This window comes from Theropithecus gelada, chromosome 18 (genome assembly GCF_003255815.1).
Source record: "Theropithecus gelada isolate Dixy chromosome 18, Tgel_1.0, whole genome shotgun sequence".
In the NCBI taxonomy this organism is placed as follows: Eukaryota; Metazoa; Chordata; class Mammalia; order Primates; family Cercopithecidae; genus Theropithecus; species Theropithecus gelada.
The window spans coordinates 16,519,258-16,537,414 of NC_037686.1; the positions used below are offsets into that span (position 1 = coordinate 16,519,258).

Consider the following 18,157-nt stretch of genomic DNA (forward strand, 5'->3'; position numbering starts at 1 on the left):
CAGCCTCAGCCTCCCAAGTAACTGGGACTATAGGCGCCTGCCATCACGCACAGCCAATGTTTGTATTTTTAGTAGAGGCAGGGTTTCACCATGTTGGCCAGGCTGGTCTCGAATTCCTGACCTCAAATGATCCACCCACCTTGGCCTCCCAAAGTGCTAGGATTACAGGCACGAGTCACCATGCTCTGCCTTCAGCTAATTTTTTTAAAAATTATTTTTTTGTAGAGATGGAGCCTTGGTTTGTTGTCCAGGTGGTCTCAAACTCCTGGCCTCAAGCAGTTCTGCCTTGGCCTCCCAAGGTGCAGAGACACAGGTTTAAGCCACTATGTCTGGCCATGATAATATTTTCATTTAAAAAAGATCATTCTAGGGCCAGTGTGGTGGCTCACACCTGTAAACCCAGCACTTTGAGTGGCTGAGGCAGGTGGATCATGAGGTCAGCGGTTCGAGACCAGCCTGACCAACACGGTGAAACCCCGTCTCTACTAAAAATACAAAAACATTAGTTGGGCATGGTGGCGGGCGCCTGTAATCCCAGCTACTTGGGAGGCTGAGACAGGAGAATCGCTTGAAACTGGAAGGCGGAGGTTGCAGTGAGCCGAGGTTGCGCCACTGCACTCTAGCCTGGGCAACGAGAGCAAAAACTCTGTCTCAAAAATAAATAAATAAATAAATAAATAAATAAATAAATAAATAAGATCATCTATTTCTGTTTGAAGTAGTTTGGAAGGTAGCAAGAGTAGATGTGGGACATCAGTTAGGGGGCTAATGCAGTTGTCTAGAGAAGATATAACTATGATTTAGATTAATTTCAATGAAATAATTTAGTAAAATAAATAATGTTCTGGAATATCAGTTTTACTGTAATCCAGGATCTAGTAAGGATTGTATTATATGTTCTAGGTGGCCACTCCATTTGGTACAGTGACAGTCCCTCTTTGTGTCCCTGGGATCCAGGCCAGGTTTCTTTTCCTTCCAAAATATTTAATTAGAAAATGGTAAGTTGTTGTGGAATCCATTCTACTTATTCCTGCCTAGAGCAAGTATGGTCTTTCTTGGGTCCCCATTTAGTGATTCCATCATCCTTGGCGGAAGTATAAGTATTTCCTTAATTAAATGTTTTCTGAGATCTCTCCCTAACATTATTGGCCACTCCAACTTTTGTGCCCCCAACAAACTTCTTTCTATAATCCTCTCTTATTTGCCAATTTATCTGCCCACTACCCCCAGCCCCCGAATAGAATAAGATCAGTATACTGCGGATTTGTTCACCATTAACACCAGAATTGTTCATGTAGTGGCCATTTTTCAGCTCTTACCTAACTTTTGGTGATATTGACCACTTCCTCCTTGGAAATCTTTCCACACTTAACTTCCATCATGTTAATCACATTCATCAGTTAGTGTTTTTTCTTACCCGTGTACAATGTCATACACTCAGAAGTGGCTCTTCACCTGCCTATCCCCTATCCCAAACATCCTCCTTTTACTAAAAGATACCTTCCCACAGGACACAACTTTCCTTTTCTCTTTAACTAGTTCACTTGAGCTATTTGAGACTTAGGAAGTGTCAGAAATTATAGTTTGTTCTAATGGTGGGATATGGTGTCTTGTTTATTAAACGTGCTCGAATAACCTTGGTCCAGTGGTTATTATTTTCACACATGTAGTCTAAATAGAAATACACGTCTTACTTGTAAAACTTTTTTTTTTTTTTAAAATAGGGCCTCACTGTATTGCCCAAGCTAGCCTTGAACTCCTGGGCTCAAGCCTCAAGTGATCCTCCTGCTTCAGCCTCCCAAGTAGCTGGGACTACAGGCACATACCATCACACCTGGATTTATTTTTAAAACTTTTATGTGACAACTTTTTTTTTTTTTCTTCTGAGACTGAGTCTCGCTGTATTGCCCAGGCTGGAGTGCAGTGGTGCGATTTCAGCTTACTGCAACCTCTGCCTCCCAGGTTCAAGCAATTTTCGTGCCTCAGCCTCCTGAGTAGCTGAGATTACAGGTGAGCGCCTGTACACCTGGCTAATTTTTGTATTTTTAATAGAGATGGGGTTTCATCATTTTGGCCAGGCTGGTCTTGAACTTCTGACCTCAAGTGATCCACCTGCCTCAGCCTCCCAAAGTGCTGAGATTACAGGCATGAGCCACTGCGCCTGGCCTTTGTGACAACTTTTAATCATATTTTCCATATAATTCCAGCAGAGGGCAGCAAGGGAAAAATACAGGTTTTTAAAAATTAAACATGAGCCAAGTGTGGTAGCTTTTGTTTGTAATGCCAGCATTTTCGAAAGCCAATGTGGGAGGATTGCTTGAAGCTAGAAGTTTGAGACCAGCCTGGGCAGCATTGTGAGACCTTCCCCATCTCTATAGAAATTTAAAAAATAAAAATTAACTGGATATGATGGGGTGTGCCTGTAATCCCAGCTACTTGGAAGGCTGCGGTAGAAGGATCACTGGAGTCCAGGAGGTCGAAGTGAAGTCACTGCACTCCAGTCTGGATGATAGAGTGAGACACTGTCTCAAAAATAAATAAATAAAAAGTAAGTCTGTGAAGAAGAGACTCTTTAGAAGAGCAGTCAGTAACTCAGGAGGGATATAGTGGAGGCCTTTATTAAGGCAACAAGAATACGAATGGAGAAGAAGGTCAGTTAAATACTTAAAAATATATTGGCCAGGCGCGGTGGCTCATGCCTGTAGTCCCAGCACTTTGGGAGCCTGAGGCAGGCGAATCACCTGAGGTCAGGGGTTTGAGAGAGACCAGCCTGACCAACATGGAGAAACCCCATCTCTACTAAAAATGCAAAATTATCCAGGCGTGGTGTCGCATGCCTATAATCCCAGCTACTTGGGAGGCTGAGGCAGGAGAATCACCTGAACCCAGGAGGCAGAGGTTGCAGTGAGCTGAGATCGCGCCATTGCACTGCAACCTGGGCAACGAGCAAAACTCCGTCTCAAAAAAAAAAAAAAATATATATATATATAAGCTAGGATTTGGTGATTGATTAGATGTAGGTTAGTTTGGTTATTGTACCTACTTTTTTTTTTCCTGAAATGGGGTCTCTCTCTGTTACCTAGGCTGGAGTGCAGTGGCATGATCATAGTTCACTGCAACCTTGACCTCCTGGGCCCAAGTGATCCTCCTGCCTTAGCTTCCCGAGTGTCTGGGTTTATAGGTGTGCCACCACTGGCTAATTTTTGTATTTTTTTTTGTAAAGAAAGGGTCTCGCTACCTTGCCCAGACTTATCTGAAATTCCTGGCCTCGTGTGATCTATCTGCCTCTGCATGTCAAAATGTTGAAATTACAGGCATGAGCTATTGTGCCCAGCCCTTAATTTTTATTTAAATATTTTGCATATGAATATTTTGAATAAATGAAAATATTTTGATAAAACAAAAAGTAAATACATTTAAAATACTTAGAATATGATACTGTTTAAGATAAAATGAAAAGGATTACAAGTTTTTTATAGTGTTTGATTTTGTGAATTTCCATTATAGCAATATTTAATTTAGAATCCAAGAAGATAATTTTTGAAATTTTCTACATCTCTTCACCTTTTGATGCATCATGGAATCTTAGGTTTTAATGTTGGTGAGTGAGGCTTCTTGAATCAAAAATTACATTGGATAAAGTTAAACAGACAAGGAAGACTGTATTCAAGGCCCCTGCAATAAGGGAAAGAGGCCAGAACTAAGTGTAAACTCAACTCCTCTGAAACAAAAGGCAGATGGGTTTTTAAGGGCCAGGATGAGCTAGTGCAAAAGTACTGAAAGATATTATGTGGGACCATTAATCGGGTGTGTTGGGCATATTAAGTCATTGTTGAGTCTGCAAATATTTCTCTTTGTAAGTAGGCCATGTGTGTTTACTAATACGTACCCGTTGAAGTTAGCCTCCTCTACTTCCATAGAGACTGGAAGATAAGGGCATTGTCTTCTTTGATGATGTGTTTCAAAGGGATGGTTCCCAGGTCCTTGAGAAAGACATTTCCTGGGTTGTAAAACCAATTAAAGTTTTCTATAAAACGATTTACATATATCTCAAAGAGACAGAGAAGGAATTTACAGTGACAAGTTCTGTACAGAAAATGCTCTAAGAAAAGGGAGGTAAGGTCCTAGAGTCAGGAATGGGCCCACATAAAGTTTAGTCTAGCTGAGGTTAAGGCTGTTTCAGTCAGACTTTTGGAGTCAGTTTTTAAAATAGTGGCATCTCTTTGTGTCTGTTTTCTCATCTGTAGAAAGGGGATAATATTGTCAGCATTAAACTAGCAGCTATCTTTTTTTTATTCTTTAAATTTTTTTTTTTTTTTTAGTTTTTTGAGTCTTGCTGTGTTGCCCAGGCTAGAGTGCAGTGTCACAATCATAGCTCACTTCAGCCTCCAAACTTCCGGGTTCAAGTGATCCTTCCACCTCAGCCTCCTAAGTAGCTGGGATTACGGGCACCCATCACTGTGCCTGGCTAAGTTTTTGAATTTCTTGCAGAAACGGAGCCTCGCTTTGTTGCCCAGGCTGGTCTCAAACTCTTGGTTTTAAGCTATCTTCCTACAGTGCTGAGAGTATAGGTGCGAGCAACCACATCTGGCTGGGTTTTTTTTGTTTGTTTTCTGTTTTTTGTTTTTCTTTGTTTGTTTGTTTTTGAGAAGGAGTCTTTTTCTGTTGCCCAGGCTGGAGTGCAATGGCACGATCTCCACTCACTGCAACCTCCACCTCCCAGGCTCAAGCAATCCTCCCACCTCAGCTTCCTGAGTAGCTGGGATTACAGGCACCACCACATCTGGCTAATTTTTGTATTTTTTTTTGTAGAGAAGGGATTTTGCCATGTTGCCCAGGCTGGTCTCGAACTCCTGAGCTTAGGTGATCTGCCCACCCTGGCCCCCCAGAGTGCTTTGATTACACTACACCCGGCCCTGGACTGTTCTTATTTTAAAAAGCATCTCTTCCAGCTTATAATACTGAAAATTAGGTGACGGAAACTCAGATCAAATGATTAGTTTAACTTTACACAGCTTAGTGCATTTTAGTGAATAGCTTTACTGTTATATCAACCAATACAAGTATTTAGTTTTAGTACTAAGAATTGTAGTGATGTGGGGTGTGATGGGGAGGATTTGAGGGTACAGAATTATTTGAAAACGTTTTTTTCTGTCTGCTTGTTTTGAAAGTTTCGGTGGGTGCTGATGAGTAGTAATAAAGAGAGATAATGGTTTCAAGGGAAACTGTTAGAGGAAAGAGGTGAAGTGTTGCTGTATAGTAGTGTGGTGATATCTTTAAACACATACCATACTTATCTACAGTTAGTGTCTTTCTCTAAAGAGCAGACACTTGGGCCTTTATTTTATTGCTGTTGCCATCATTTAACATAACTATGGACATGACTTCAAAACCCGTGACACATTCTTTTTCTCAGTGATCCTTTGAGATGGATTTAGTTACCCGGGACAACCAAATATCATTTGGAACCAAAATTTATCAATTTAGGCAATAGAATATTTATTTAGGCAATAGAATATTAGGCAATAGAATGTTTTGTCAGAAACAAGATATGAATATAAAATTGTTGAATTGTCTTTTAGGTCTTGTAAATTGACTCCCTGAAGGAGTTCCCCATATGCTTTGCATTCTTTGTTGTTGAGATAAGTATACTAAATGATAAGGGTACCAAATAAGTGGTTTGAAATTCTGTAAAAAGTTTAAAAAAATCAAGCAATGATCATACTGAAAGATTGTATCCACTTACAGAAACTAAGTCACATTTATATTTCTCTAATCCATCTAGTTTGGAAATGTTTATTCCCCTCTTTAGTTACCACTCTTCTGCTTATTTTAAAGTTAGCCATGTTAATTTTGGAGTCGACTGGAATTTTTAAGGTTGCTATAACCTGTATTAAATACTCAGACACAAATGTTGATAAACCCGAGGTTTTTATAAATTATTTTAAAAAAGAAATGGTTAGATTGTTTATAATGTCTTTGATTGTAAATGTCAATATCTTCTTGAATTTGAGAAGATGATTTTTGAAATAACAAATTTTGTTTTCCCTGAATTTTGTTTAGACAGAATATCGGTGAAAGTATTCTTTACCTGTGGGTGGAGAAAATAAGAGATGTTCTAATACAAAAATCTCAGATGACAGAACCAGGTAGGATTGAAAAATACTATCAATAGTCTTTTAACTTATAATTACATTTTTATGTAGACACTCTAATTGAAATTTAATATGAAAATCTGTATTCTGGTTTAAGGTTTGTATATTATAAAATCCAAGTTTCTCTGAAAAGTTTCATTACTTATGTAATTATAGTTATTTCTTTCTATAAGGTTTAGCGTCTTTGATTTCATATTACAGTATTCCTCCTTATCTGAGATTTCACTTTCCATGGTTTCAGTTACCTGTGGTCAACTGTTGTCTGAAAATATTAAATGGAAATTTCCAGAAATAATTCATAAGTTTTAAATTGTGTGCCATTCTGAAAATATTATGAAATCTTGGGCTGTGCCATTCTATCACTTCATCTCATCACATAGGCATTTATAATTTTACATCATCACAAGAAGAGTAAGTGCAGTGCAATAAATATATATACACACACACACACACATATATATATATATATGGTTTTTTTTTTTTTTTGAGACAGAGTCTTGCTCTGTTGCCCAGGCTGGAGTGCAGTGGCGTGATCTCGGCTCACTGCAACCTCCGCCTCCCGGGTTCACATCATTCTCCTGCCTCAGCCTCCGCAGTAGCTGGGACTACAGGTGCCTGCCACCACGCCCGGCTAATTTTTTTTTGTATTTTTAGTAGAGACGGGATTTCACCATGTTAGGCAGGATGGTCTCAATCTCCTGACCTCATGATCTGCCTGCCTCAGCCTTCCAAAGGGCTGAGATTACAGGCATCAGCCACTGCGCCTGGCCTCAAAGTATGTTGTTATAATTGGCCTATTTTGGTTTTAATTATTGTTGTTAATCTCTTACTGTGACTAATTTACAAAATAAACTTTATCATAGATATGTATATATAGGAAAAAACAGCATATATAGGACTCAGTACTATCTGTGCTTCGAGGCATCCACTGCAGGGTCTTAGAGCATATCCCTTGCAGATAAAGAAGACTCCTGTATACTTTTATAGAAGTAGAATTTTATGGTGAAAGAACTTGGATCGAAAATTTCTGTTCTCTTTGACTATAGTTAAGGTAATGTGAACTTTGTAACTTTCCTCATGAATTATTAGACTACATAAATGAGATATTTCTTTCTTTCTTTCTTTTTTTTGAGACAGAGTCTCAGTTCATCACCCAGGCTGGAGTGCAGTGGTATGATCTCGGCTCACTGCAACCTGTGCCTCCCAGGTTCAAGCAATTCTCCTCCCTCAGCCTCCCAAGTAGCTGGGATTACAGGTGTATAACAACACGCCTGGCTAATTTTTGTCTTTTTAGGAGAGACAGGGTTTCACCATGTTGGCCAGGCTGGTCTTGAACTCCTGACCTCAAATGATCCACCTGCCTTGGCTTCCCAAAGTGCTGGGATTACAGGCATGGGCCGCTGTATCCAGCTGAGATATTAATTTCAAATGAGTCTAGTGTTTATAGAAAAAGAATTTTGGGAAGCACAGTGACCAATATTAGGATATAGAAATTAACTTTGCAGTTGAATTTTTTATTGAGATATAATTTATATGTCATAATTACCCTTTTAAAGTGTACAGTTCAGTGGTTTTTAGTATTCCCATTGTTAGGCAGCCATTACTACTAATTTTAAAACATCTGAACATTTATATTTTGCTCTATTATTAATCTTCTATTGAATCATTTAAGTATATGAACAACATGGAGGTTTTCAGTGTTTCCTCTTACTTCACTTGCTAGTCTTTGTTTCACTTACCACAAAGGCCTTTGAGAGGGTGAAATAACTCTATTTAACATGTTATTTCCAAATAGGATGTTCTTGTTACACGCTAGAATTGTTTTTAATATGAGAAAAAGAGGGATTAAAAAAGAACTGTTATCCTAGCACTTTGGGAGGTCGAGGTGGGAGGATTGCTTGAGCCTGAAAGATCAAGGCTGCAGTGAGCTATGATCATGCCACTGCACTCCAGCCTGGGTGCAGGGTGAGATCCTGTCTCCAAAAAAAGAAGAAGAAAAGAAAAGAAAAACAGAACCTGGTAGTTTACTTACTAATTTTTTAGAAAGCTATTTACGGGAAACTATTTAGGACTCCTTTGGCAAAGTCAGTGTAAAGTTGATAGCAGTGTATCTTTTTTTAGAGCCCTTTTACCATTTTTCTATGAGTGCAAGTATTTTTACTGCTTCTATTAAAATCAGAGAGATAAGGATAGACACTCGGTTCTCTATGGTATGATTATGACACGTTGCATGCCTGTATCAAAATATCTCATGTGCCCCATAAGTATATACACCTGTTAAGTATCCACAAACATTAAAAAAAAAGAGATAAATGACATGAAGTATTGTCTGTATAACAATCTTTCTCCAAGTATTTTCTTCAACTTTTTATGATCCATGTTCTGATTTTGTAGCATTGCAGGGCATCTATGAGAAAAGTATTCTCAGAATTCCAAAAACAAGTTATTTGTCAATCTGCCTTTCTAGAGATGGATTGCAGAAATGGAATATATTATAGTAAAAAATTAGGACTCTGAAAACTTTTGTATCACTTAACTCTTAGGAAATTTTAATAATTGATCTTAAAAATGACATTTTTTTCTGGGTACAGTGGCTCATGTCTGTAATCCTACCACTTTGGGAGGCTGAGGCAGGCAGATCACTTGAGGTCAGGAGTTTGAGACCAATCTGGCCAACATGGTAAAACCCCATCTCTACTAAAAATATAGAAACTAGCTGGGCTTGGTGACAGGTGCCTGTAATCCCAGCTACTCGGGAGACTGAGGCAGGAGAATTGCTTGAACCTGGGAGGTGGAGGTTACAGTGAGCTGAGATGGCCCCACTGCACTCCAGCCTGGGTGACAGAGTGAGACTCAGTCTCCAAAAAAAAAAAAAAAAATTAAAAAAAATTAAATAAAATAATATTTTTCCTTACGTGTATCCATAATATAGTTTAACCATTCCTTAACTTTTGGAGTTACTGATTTGTGTTGTATAATTCATGATTTTGAATTTTTAGAAATTTTTTGTTTGGATTATTTTTCTTTAAAATTGTTTTTGTAGACTTCATAATAAAGTGGAAGGCTTAACAATTCTGAAGAACTAATAAGAAAAAGAGCTAGTGATCAGAATAGCTCATGAGAAGTCTCTTCTGCTAGTCATTTACTTGTTAAGTAATTCATTTTGATTTTACTGTTAATCTTCAGTACAGATTTATTCTTTATTATTTATATATTTTTTTCAGCATAGAAATTCTGATTTTGAACTGATTATACACAGCTGTTTACAATTTCTAAAACTTTTGAACTAATTTTAAACGTACAGAAAAGTTACAAAAATGGTATGAAGGGCTCTTTTATATTCTTTACCCTGATTTCCTGTTAACATGCTATATAACCATCATACAGTTATCAAGAGCAGAAAACTGACACTGGTGTGGTATTATTAACTAAACTAAGGAGCTTATTCAGATTTTACAAACTTACCAATATCCTTTCTGCTGTTGTAGGATCTTGTCTAGGATTCTACATTGTATTCCATTGTTGTGTCTCTTTACTCTCCTTTAGTCTGTAAACAGTTACTCAGTGTTTTCTTGACTTTTATAACCTTGACACTTAACGAAGACTACTGATAGTTATTTTGTAGAATGCCCCTCAATTTGGGTTTGTCCAGTGTTTTCTCACGATTGGAGTGAGATTAGCCATTTTTGGCAAGAATACTAAAAAAATGCTGTTGCGTCTTTCGTAGTGCAACGTATCAAGGAATTTATATCATATGCTTTTTTTTTTTTTTGAAACAATTTCGCTCTGTCACCCAGGCTGGAGTGCAGTGGCACAGTCTTGGCTCACTGCAGCCTCCACCACCTGGGTTTAAGTGATTCTCCTGCCTCAGCCTCCTGAGGAGCTGGGATCACATGTGCCTGTCACCATGCCTGGCTAATTGTTTTTGTGTTTTTAGTAGAGATGGAGTTCCACCATGTTGGCCAGGCTGATCTTGAACTCCTGACCTCAAGTGATCCGCCCACCTCGGCCTCCCAAAGTGCTGAGATTATAGGCGTGAGCCACCATGCCTGGCCTATATGCCTTATTTTTAATTTTAATTTTAATTTTTGAGACTGAATATTGCTCTGTCACCCAGGCTGGAGTGTGGTGGCATGAACATATGGCTCACTGTAGCCTCCACCTCCCGGGCTCAAGCTATCCTCCCAGGCTTGGAGGATATAGCTGGGATATAGGGTGTAGCTCCAGCATAGGAAGACCCTGTCTCTACAAAGAATTTAAAAAGAGCTGGGAGTACAAAAAATTTTAAAAGTAGCAGGGAGTGGTGGTGTACTCCCAGCTACTTTTAAAATTTTTTGTACAGACGAGGTTGCCTAGGCTGGTCTCAAACTCGTATGCTCAAGTGATGCTCCCGCCTCAATCTCCCAAAGTGCTGGGATTACAGGTGTGAGCCACTGTGTGTGCTGTATCATATGCCTTATTATTGGTGATATTTACCTTGATATCTCAGTTAAGGTGGTGTTTGCCAGATGTCTCCACTGTAAATCCTGTAGTCAGGGTTCTCCAGAGAAACAGAACCAATAGAATGTATGTGTGTATATATATGTGTGTATGTACACACACACACACACACACACACACACACACAGAAATACATTTTAAGAAATTGGCTTATACAGTTGTGGAAGGTGGAAAGTCCAAAATTTGCAGGATAGGCCGGCAGGCTGGGGATCCAGGGAAGAGTGAATGTTATGGTTTGAAAACAAAGATGGTCTGCTGGAAAAATTTTCTCTTCTGGGGAAAGAGGAAAAATTTCGTCTTCCTGGGTAGAAAAATTTCTACCAAGAAAAGACCTCTGAGGAGGTCAGTCTTTTCATGTTAAGGCCGTCAGCTGATTGGATGAGGCCCATATGGAAGAAAGTCTGCTTTACTCAAAGTAACTGAGTTAATTATTAATCTCATCCAAAAAATACCTTCAGAGAAAAATCTAGAATAGTGTTTAACCAAATATATGGGTACTGAGGCTGGGCACAGTGGCTTGCACCTGTAATCCCAGCACTTTAGGAGGCTGAGGTGGGTGGATCACTTAAGGTCAGGAATTCAGGACCAGCGTGGCCAAACATAGTGAAACCCCATCTCTACTAAAAATACAAAAATTAGCCGGGCATGGTGGTGCGTGCCTGTAATTGCGGCTACTTGGGAGGTTGAGGCAGGAGAATCACTTGAACCCGGGGAGGTGGAGGTTGCAATGAGCTGAGATGGCACCACCATACTCCAGCCTGGGTGACATAATGAGACTGTGTCAAACAAAAGTAAACAAATATATGGGTACTGTGGCCTAGCCAAGTTGACATGTAAGATTAACCACTGCGGTTACTATCTTTATCTTTGTAGCTTGAGGGAGATACTTTGAAGCTATGCTAATATCCTGTTTCTCCTTAAACTTTCAGCCACTAATTTTAGCATCTATCCATGGAACTTGTCAACAATATTTATTACTATGGTGTTTGCCTGATGATGATTTTCTATTTTCTTCATTTCTTCTTCATTTAGTAATTGGAATTCTATTATGAGGAAGAGATGTCTGTCCTCCCCATTTATGTATTTATTTGTTTATCTGTTTATTATTTATATCAGTATAGACTCATGTATATTATTTCACTCCATGGGTTAAAATGCCATAAGATCATTTTTTTTGTTGTTGTTGCTCAAATTGTTGTAGCTTTGACCTTTAAGGGCCCCTTCAGGTTAGCTCCTGTGTTCTTTTTATAAGCCCCATCTCCTTTTGAGCATTTCCCAGTTTGTGGATCCACACAACGTTCCAGGTTCATCTTATAATTTCCTTGCTCCAACTCAGGAATCAACCAGTTCTCCTATGGGCTGAGTGCTGGTTCCTACCATTGAAGAATGGTGTTTAGAACCCAAGACCTGGGCGCGGCACGGTGGCTCACGCCTGTAATCCCAGCTCTTTGGGAGGCCGAGGCAGGTGGATCATGAGGTCAGGAGATCGAGGCTAACACGGTGAAACCCCGTCTCTACTAAAAATACAAAAAATTAGCTGGGCGTGGTGGCGGGCACCTGTAGTTCCAGCTACTCGGAAGACTGAGGCAGGAGAATGGCGTGAACCTGGGAGGCGGAGCTTGCAGTGAGCTGAGATCACCCCACTGTACTCTAGCCTGGGCGACAGAGCGAGACTCCATCTCAAAAAAAAAAAAAAAACAAAACAAAAACCCAAGACCCAGTGATTTTTTAAAACAGCATCGTTTCTTATCTGCATCGTAGAGTAATTGTGTCTCATATTCACATAGGCCCAGATGTAAAGAAGAAAACTGAAGAGGAAGATGTTGAATGTGAAGATGATCTCATTTTAGCATGTCAGCCAGAAAGTTCAGTTAAAGCACTGGATTTTGATATCAGTGAAACTCGGACAGGTATAATGTTACTAACTGATTTCTTTTGTGGAGAGTGGGTTGGTAGTATTATGTATTGTTCTTTGAGGTGATAGATAAATTTACTAATTTTCTCAAATTTTAGGAAGGAGTTACTAATTTGCAGATAAGATTAATTTTTTTCCTGCCTGTTGGCAATTTTGGTGTTTGCCAAGTCTTACCAGAATGGTAAGAAATAAATGGAAATTTACTCTTTTCCCCCTGCTTTCTAGAGTTTTGATTTACTGATCAAAGAAATTGAAACTAAGTAAAGCTATTAATGTTTTTGTTCACATCATGTTTTTATATTTCTGTATTAAAATCCTTAGCTGTTTCCTGATGTCTCAGGATTAAATTTTAGTCTCTGCTCACAGGTGCAAATATATTAACTGAAAGTGCAGCCCCTGAAATTAAAGCTGGTAAAATGCCCTTAAGAGTTTTTTTTTTTTGTGAGAGACGAGGTCTCGCTGTGTTGCCCAAGTTGTCCTTGAACTCCTGGGCTCCAGTGATCCTTCCACCTCAGCCTCCAAGTAGCTGAGACTCTTAAGAATGCACCGTTGTGCCCAGCTTGAGTTCAGTTTTTTTTTTTTCTTTGAGATAGAGTCTTGCTCTGTCGCCCAAGCTGGAGTGCAGTGGCACGATCTCAGCTCACTGCAGCCTTGCCTTCCAGGTTCAAGTGATTCTCCTGCCTCAACCTCCTAAGTAGTTGGGATTACTGGCATATGCCACCATGCCTGGCTAATTTTTGTATTTTTAGTAGAGATTGGGTTTCACCGTGTTGGCCAGGCTGGTCTAGAACTCCTGACCTCAAATGACCTGCCCACCTCATGCTCCCAAAGTGCTGGGATTATAGGCGTGAGCCACCACGCCTGGCCTTGGTTTCATTTAAACAAATTTGTTTCCTAATCGAGTAGTAGTCAACATAAAAATAAGTTGCTGTGATACTATGTTTCATTTTACTATTTTACAATTTTGAATGTTATGGTTAGTTTCCCTAAGCCTCTTAGGAAAACATAAGAGACCAGGGGAATATTCATTCTGTTTGAAGGTGAGGGGTTTCCTATGTCATTACACGGTAGCTTTTAAAAGGTGTTCTGAGTTTTAGGGCTTTTGAATGGTGTCCAGGACTAGTAGAAAGGAACAAAGAGGAAATGAAAGAGTGGGGAGCATTCAGGGCTCTCATTTATGCTTCAACCTAAGTAGCTCCCATTTTAATCATTTATTTCTGTGTGGATTTGACATGATCTCTTTTGAAAACAGGATCTACCGTGAAAAGAAAAAGGTTAAAAATCATACTCATAAATAAATACTATCAATCGGTCAGTAGTTCATATTGACCCTAATACTGTATTTGACTTATTACTATGGTAGTACAGTGGTAAAAATCAATTCAGGAAAAGGACAGTGTCAGAGGGAAGGTGTAAAACATCTTACATAAACCTACTTTCTTGTCTTGAATAACTTTTCATCCTAAGTGAGGCAGGTAGTAGTAGCCAGGATGATTAAGTCTCTCAACAGAATTGAGGGTTAATTTTTTTTTGGAGACTGAGTCTTTCTCTGCTGCCCAGGCTGGAGTGTAGTGGCACGAACTTGGCTCACTGCAACCTCTGCCTCCCAGGTTCAAGCAATTTTCCTGCCTCAGCCTCCCGAGTAACTGGGATTACAGGCTCATGTCACCATGCCCGGCTAATTTTTATATTTTAGTAGAGACAGGAGTTTCACCATGTTGGCCAGGCTGGTCTCGAACTCCTGAACTCAGATGATCCACCCCTCGGCCTCCCAAAGTGTTGGGATTACAGGCGTGAGCCACCACGCCCAGCCATGATGCTTAAACTTGTTAAGAGGTGTAATAACTGGAAATCATGATACTCTTTATGGAATTGACCAATTAGATGTATTATTGATGTATTTAATTCCATCATATGAAGTATAAACAGTTATATTAGCAGAAGGCATTATATTATAGCTACACAATATAAAGAATATAAATTCATATTTTCCCGATTCAGAGGTCTAACTACAGTGAAACTGATAAATAAGTTTTATATTAGCAGCTATAAATCTTTGTTTTCAGGACCCCTTTCCACTCTTAAAAATTATGTATTATATTAGATATTGTGCCAACTTATACTACTGACTGCAGTAGTACAGGATTTTAGTCCTAACCCACTGCTTTCCCTGGGTAACCTTGGCAGGTGGAAATCATTTATAAATCAAATATTTTAATCTTATGTACAATATACTTAGAAACTTTTTACTTAAAATTATAATTTACATTTAATGTTGTTAGATAATGATTAATAGTTATTTTAGTTGATTTGCCATGTAATTTACATTTCTTTCCCAGCTCCCCCCACCCCCATTTCATTTTTTTTCCAGTATTTGAATGTAAGGCTTTTTAAAAAATAAAGTTTCTTCTACATTTCTAGAAGTAGAAGTAGAAGAATTGCCTCCGATTGATCATGGCATTCCTATTACAGACCGAAGAAGTACTTTTCAGGCACACTTGGCTCCAGTAGTTTGTCCCAAACAGGTAACGTTCCTTTGTCTAGCTCATTTTGATAATTTCCTAAAGTATCAGGTAAATGATTTTGCAGTAATGCCCTTATTTTCACTTTTATGTTTTATTTTCATATAAGATAAAAATTATTTGTTCATTTTTCTACTCCCAAATTACTGTGAATCACGGAAGGTTTGTTTTGTTTCTGTTTGTCTCTGCTTTCTTTCTTTTTTTTTTGAGATGGTATCTCTCCTTGTTGCCCAGGCTGGTCTCAATCTGGACTCAGTCAGCCCTCCTGCCTCAGCCTCCCAATCTAAAGTATTGGGATCACAGGCATAAGCCACCTAGCCAGGCCTGTCACTGCTTTCAAAATTGTATCTAAACTCTGATTAGGGTTAACCCTCTAATGAATCTTTAAATAAGAAACACTCATTGTGTTATAGAAAATTGTGATGCTTAATATCTTGTCGAAAAGAATTATTTGTCCTGTCGAATGGGAGTTCTGTGAAACTAAGTCCATTCCCGGGGACAGTGGATAGACTGGCTAAACCCAGTCCTCCCTACCTGACTTACTTTCCTTTGTGCTTCTTGATCTTAAGTGACCTTATTTCCACCCACGGATAGAAATGGGAGCGGTTTCAGCCATAAACTATTCCTAGGTCTTTGTCTTTCTTATTCTCCTTTCAGCAGAATCCTTTTCTTCTTCCTTGCTTCTATAATGTACCTCAGCTTACCTTATTGATGTACGAGGCAATTTCAATACTACCTGTAAAGTTACATTTTTTAAAAAGTCTCGTTTACCGCAAGTTTTAGGCATGAGTCTCTTCCTTTGGTCTTTGCAGCTACTCTACTCTTGAAGCTCTTTAAAGCCCTGGCCTTCAGGGATACAGCTCTTCGTACCAGGCTCTTTCACTCTCTGAAAGAGGAAGTTCTTTTCTGCATTGACCTGTGGTCAAGATTATAACTTTTGGTGCGGACTTCTGGTCTTTTCTCTCAGGAATCCTATTTTGTCCCTGGCCCTTGGTCAAATCTTCTTCCCAGGGTCCTCCTGAGACATTCTAATTCTGAATTTGTTCATTCTGGATCCTCTTTCTGTTTCTGATCATAGTCACTTAGATTTACAGCATTATAATTTGTGAGAGCTGAAACCAGTTTTAGAGGTCATTGTCTGTTTTATTGATCAGAATTTGAGAACCTGAAAGATTATAAAATGATAAACAGAAGATTGCACAATTTGTGAACCAAATTGGTGTCCCCAACTCTACCTCAGTCTTCCCTGCCACCAGTGTTTCTTTCATACTTCTTGACGTTACAACATTCCTGAAAAATCTGACCATGTATCACTGTTCTTTCTCTTATCCACGTTTGCACATGTAATGTGTGCTGATTTCCAGTGTCTACAAGGGAACATCTAAACTTATTACACAGATCCTTTGTAATATGGCCCTAGCTTATCATTCATGACACATCTTCTGTCATCTCATTCATTCTCTAAGTTAAGCTGTGTAAAGCTTCCTGAACTTTTCTCTTTTTTGTTCCTGCTAGGGTTGCCAGATAAAATACAGAATACCTAGTTAAATTTGAATTTCAGGTAAACATTATTGCATGGGACGTACTTATAGTAAAAAAATTACTTGTCGTTTATCTAAAATTCAGATTTAACTGGATGTCCTGTATTTTTAGTTGCTAAATTTGGTCACCCAGTCCCTGTATTTGCATATAACCCTGTTCTCTGTGTGGAATGTCTTCTTCCTGCCCCATCTTTCCTTCTGATACAGAAGAACTGCCACTTGTAAGACCTGGCTCATGTGACCTCCTCTATGAACCTTACTTGACTCCCAGAGAAAGCTGTGGTTTTATAACATTTGGAACATACCATTATTGTACACCTGCTACATTGGAGGTATACATTTGGTAGATTTCAGAGCTAGTTTTTAGAAGTTTTACATAATACATTTAAAATTCCCTACATGGGGAACAAATTATCCCTTTGACATAGTAGTACCGAAATATTTGTTGATAATTAGTGCTCAAAAATACCAGGTCTGTCATTTTTATATCAATTATGAGTACCAGTTTCTGCCCCTAAAATGAGAAGGAAACTTTGGAAATGACTTTTTCAGAGTATAGTAGACTCTTTGAGTGGCTTTTTAAATACAGCATACTTTAAGGTATTTTTCTAGCATTTATTTACAGAGCAAATATGAAAAGCATACTTATTTATGTTATTGCTGTTTTTAAGGTGAAAATGGTTCTTTCCAAATTGTATGAGAATAAGAAAATAGCTAGTGCCACCCACAACATCTATGCCTACAGGTGAGTAATCATCACAAGTTTTAGTATATGCAATTTGTAAAAAATAGAGGGAAATGATGCATGATTTTAGAAAATAATAACTATTATGTATTTTTTCCATCGTAATAGTAATAGACATGTAGAATACTTGGAAACTGCAGAAAAGAAAAGAACTGAAGGGAAAAATCTGGCATTTTCTGCCATCAAATGTAACTGACAATATTTTGGTTTTTGTTTTGTTTTTTCTATGCAAAGTTTATTTTTTCCCAATGCTTTACCCTTGTATCCTGTTTTTTTCTTAATTAAACAGAAGCACTTTTTCGTGTTGTTATAACTGCTTGATAAATACTGTTTAGTGGCTGTTTAATATTTGAGGTGCCATACTACAGTTTATTTAACCATTCATTTCCTTTTAGTTTTTCATATTTTTCACGATTATAAAGAGTGGTCCAGGGAACATCTCTGTATACTTTTTAGGTTATTTTCTCAGGATAGGTTCTGGTTGCTTGAGATTCTTTTTTGAAATGAAATGGGAATATAATAAAAGGAAGAAAGAATTCTTAGAAGTAGAATTTTCAAAAAGTGTGAGCAATTTTGAAACTCTTGATATATAGCCAAATTTCTTGCAAAGGTTTCGTTGTGTTTTGGTTTGGTTTTTGAGACAGGGTCTCCCTCTGCTGCACAGGCTGGAGCATAGAGGTGCGATCTTGGCTCAAGCAATCCTCCCACCTCAGCCTCCAAAGTTAGCTGGGACTATAGGCGCGAGCCACCATGCCCGGCATAATTTTTATATTTTTTGT

At 38.6% G+C, this 18,157-nt stretch overlaps 1 protein-coding gene across 3 annotated transcripts in view; it reads left to right on the forward strand.

Moving 5' to 3' along the window:
- Window positions 1–18,157, forward strand: part of IMPACT (impact RWD domain protein) — a 30,870-nt gene that overhangs the window by 5,180 nt on the left and 7,533 nt on the right. For 2 of the 3 annotated variants that reach the window (XM_025365591.1, XM_025365590.1), the window contains exons 5-8: window positions 6,064–6,149; window positions 12,443–12,565; window positions 14,992–15,095; window positions 17,305–17,378. In XM_025365591.1, the coding sequence (XP_025221376.1) occupies window positions 6,064–6,149; window positions 12,443–12,565; window positions 14,992–15,095; window positions 17,305–17,378 (387 nt within the window). The remainder of the gene's footprint in view (window positions 1–6,063; window positions 6,150–12,442; window positions 12,566–14,991; window positions 15,096–17,304; window positions 17,379–18,157) is intronic. The other variant, XM_025365592.1, reaches the window with a different exon arrangement.